Raw genomic sequence first — 4,093 nt, 5'->3', positions numbered from 1 at the left:
GTTTGCTTCTTTCACTTTAAGTAGTCTTTGGATCTTCAAGGTATTTCCTGTCATTATTTTGGTTAGCTTTTACTACAATCATTCGAAAAGATTGTTCGTTTGTTTGTTTGCTTGTTTGTTTTTCTTCTATGAGTAAAAGCATCATATTTAACTCCAGACACGAATTCCCACCAAAAATCATCTAACATAGTCTTTCTAAAAGCAATAAAACATAATTGGAATAAAGCTCAATTTAATCACAAAGATGAAAAACTTCTGATATGTTAAAAAAAATACATTACAATGCATTCTTGTTCTCTAAGTCGACCCTTTATTGGGGTGTTGGAATTAAAACCTCTTTGAAATGCTTTGGTATCCTTTCGAGTACGTTACAATTTATTTGTCCATCAGTAATGTTAGTTCGAAATTAGGAGCATAAAAAACGAGATATGTCTAAAAAATTCATGCACTAACGAAGATGGCAAAATTTCGTCAAGATCGTCAAATCCGCCAAACTGATTTCGGCCTATCGAGTTTGACGATAATTCACTAAAAAGTCTAGTCCATGAACATTGACTCGGTTTAACGATTCTGAGGAAATTTCGCCATTTTCACATTTCTAGATATATATAATACAAGAAGTGAAAAACTGGCAGCCTCTTCAATTGGTTAGCTCAATTGGTTAGAGCGCTGGATTGTTGTGCGGGAGGTCGAGGTCGACGGTTCGAGTCCCGGCCGGAACAACACTCGAGGTCCTAAAATAACTAAGGAGAATGCGCTACCTTTCTATGATATCAAGAAATGGATAGACATTCTAGTCTTCTCGGATGAGGACGAATAAACCGTAGGTCCCGTCTCCTGCATCTATAAATTAGTTAATTTGGTTAGGCAGGGGACGTTAAAGAACCCACTCACGAGGTTACTGTGAGGTGGTCTAGCCGGTTTACTGGGAAATGTGGGGAGGGGGTATCTTCAAATACGTTTCCTTCGATTGTTTGTAAACTGCTGATGCAGTCCGGCCAAAGTCCCCCGAAAAGTGTTGTGATGCGCATTTGATCATATCCACATGTTAATTTGCGCAGTATAAATATTAAATTATTATTATTATTATTATTACTATTATTATCATTATTATTATTATTATCATTATTATCATTATTAAAAAGAAGGCAATACGTGACATTGCACCACAAAGGTACAATGAATAAATCTTATGATCTATTCATTGCACAATCATGTTTACAATGACGAAATAAATTACTGATATTTACATGTAAACCCTTGCGTACACAAAGGTGAAATTTTGAAAACGTCAGGACCTTTATTTTCTAGTGAATTCGCTACCCCACTTAAACGAATATGAAACATTTATCATTTTATAAGTAACTATAATTATAATATAAATGACAAAAGCTAGAATATGTAGCCTACCGCTAATGAAGCAATTGTGACAACATACCACGCAATACCACAAAGAAAGAGTTACGTAACCCATGATCAATACATGTTTTCATGTTTTCAATATTTGCAGCTATACAATTGATATTCAATTGGCTTTTGTCTTGAATCAATGCGCGCGAAGGAAAATTTAGTCCTCGCAACAAACAAAACTTACAAAACATTTCATATTTTCTCCACGCTATTCTTAAACTTTTCTCCCATCAGAGGGGCGAAGTAAGACGAAGAACTAACGCTCGAAATGTCAGCTTTCTCAACTCTGTACGCTTACAATTTTACAATTTCAACTTAGTTGATATAACCAAATTACTTTGTTACTCCCACAGACGCAGCACCACAGTTTCTTTAGAAACTTAGCCCATTTCTTTAATATCTATTTGGTTCGCGCCCCTATTATTGCACAGTACACGAATTAAGTACCCCCCTAAAAGTATCACGAGTACTAAAAGCAAGTAAGTTGTCCATTTGTAGGTGGTCTCACACTCTCGACCTCCTTGGTTATCTGTATAACACAAAATCGATTAGTGTAAAGTCGAGTCATCCCTACAGCAACAAAAAATAGAAACGGGGCAGGGGCTATACTTGGTTTAAAATATGCGAGAGGTTTATTGTTTCTCTTTAACATAAAGCTTTTCTACAATTTCCAGGGTGCTCATGCATTTCAAACCCTGGCACTATGGACTAAGGAGATATATTTGGTTAGTGGTTAGTGCATTTCTTCTAACACTTTGGAAGGAAGGAGGCAAAGAAGAAGGAAAACTAACTTTAAGAGCGCTTAAAGAATTATGACAATGAAAAAACAAACCTTCAAAACAAACACAAAAAACAGAAACTAAACGAAACAAACAGGATTATGCGAAACAGACACACCCACAATAAAAAACATATATACACTGACAAAAAGAATACAAACAATTTAAAAAAAAATAGCTGATAGCTAGAAACTCCTGTTGGATTTGTCATTGTTGAACCTGGAAGATCTATAAAGTAAACGCACACACACACACATAGATATAGACACACACACACATAAAAAGAGAGATCAAATTGCTGATCATAACTCAAATTGCATCGCACCATTCAATAATATGTGGTGGTTCTGAAAATATAAACATTTATATAAACATTTATTTTTCTTAATTGCAAACCGTAAAATGGCCAAGATTTTAACCGTTAGCCGTAAGAGCTATTAGGCCATTGAGACAAATGGTGGATAGATTTAAGACTTAAAGAGAATATGCTTACCCAGCATCAAATTTTAGTCGTTAAAATAAAACAAGTCAGTATAAGCCAATTCAAGGTCTGTCCTAAACTATCTTTATCTGCATGTCTTCTTTTTAAGTCAACAAACAAAGACTCTCCAGAACCCCTTATATTCCTTTTGTTTCCACTGCCCCCTCCCACTCAATAACACACCTACAGTGTATAAAAAACACTTCTTTAGGACCGCTGATAAAATATGTCTGATGGTGTTTTTCTTTTCTCTTAAGGATGTATAATTAGTATTGTTACAGTAGCAGTTTCTTCAATTCCTTCGTGGACTTTGTGTTAAATAGTCATTAAACTGTACTTTAAAAATGTCTAAACTGAAACACTCACCTTGCACATGAACTCTCATGATAAGACAGTGATTTCCATATGGATTTCCAGCACATATGATGTACAGACCACCGTTAGCTTTAGTAATGTTTGAATTAACCTTCAGCAGTATGTTAGAAGACGTAAAATTGGATCTGTTTTGTAGAACATGTTGATCATGGCTCAAAGAAACCCATGGATAGGGGTAGCCTTCTACTTGAGCTTCTAAATATAGGTCCATCCGTACATACACATAAATATCTTGTGGACTCACTAAAATCAGTTTTGGGGAACCTGAAATAAAGAGGAAATTAATTGATATTAGTAAAGAGGTTAGGGCTCCATTTTCCCTTACCTTGATAGAGAACTGAAGAAGACCAAAGGATGGTTGAAGACAGCTTTTACTTAGAACAAAGTGGTTACTGGTCACAAGACATGGCTCAAGGAAACCCATGGATAGGGGTAAGCTCTTACTTCAGCTTCTAAATAAAGTTCCATCCTTCCGTACACATAAATATTTTGCTAACTGACTAGTGTCAGTGTTGGGCACAATATTGGTGAAGAAGTTATGGCTCCATTTTCTCTTACATTGATACAGAATAAAAACAGAAGGATGCTTGGAGACAGAATTCACTGAGAGCAAAATAATTAAGATCTACACATTACCTTTGTTAATTGTAGGACGGTAAATGTAGGACTTGCTTGTTATATTTTGGAGACGTACTAGCAAGATGAAGTTTCTTTCATCATAGATGGGACGGAAGTTCTTGATGACCAAAGTTCCACTGGGATAGGCTTCAAAGTTTGGATCATCAACAGACGCCTTTTTCATAAACACTATATCAGCCAAAAAATACTCATTCCAATGCGGATGGCAGCTCTTAGCTGGGCAGGAAAACCAACCAATCTCAGTCCCATTTTCCAGTTGAATCGATGGAATGTGTAGCGAGAGTCTTTGTTGAATTTGCACAGGAATTTTTTTTAAGACCTGTTTTATCAGAGAACAGTTTTGCCACTGTTTAGCATTAAAATATTTTAGTGAGATCAATGCATGTTAAAAACATCGTACTACTTCTAG

At 35.7% G+C, this 4,093-nt stretch overlaps 1 protein-coding gene across 1 annotated transcript; it reads right to left on the bottom strand.

The window, feature by feature from the left end:
• Positions 1 to 215: 215 nt before the first annotated feature.
• On the bottom strand, positions 216 to 3,847 carry LOC148726523 (uncharacterized). The gene is made up of 3 exons (XM_088728931.1): positions 3,682 to 3,847; positions 3,037 to 3,309; positions 216 to 1,939 (listed from the first exon to the last, which is right to left on the bottom strand). The coding sequence occupies exons 1-3, from the start codon at positions 3,845 to 3,847 to the stop codon at positions 1,791 to 1,793; spliced, it is 588 nt and encodes a 195-aa protein (XP_088585057.1). The 3' UTR covers positions 216 to 1,790.
• Between the last annotated feature and the right edge of the window lie 246 nt (positions 3,848 to 4,093).

This window comes from Stylophora pistillata, chromosome 7, assembly GCF_964205215.1.
Source record: "Stylophora pistillata chromosome 7, jaStyPist1.2, whole genome shotgun sequence".
NCBI lineage: Eukaryota > Metazoa > Cnidaria > Anthozoa > Scleractinia > Pocilloporidae > Stylophora > Stylophora pistillata.
Note: the sequence above shows the minus strand (reverse complement) of the source record. Positions and strands in the feature narration are given on the sequence as shown.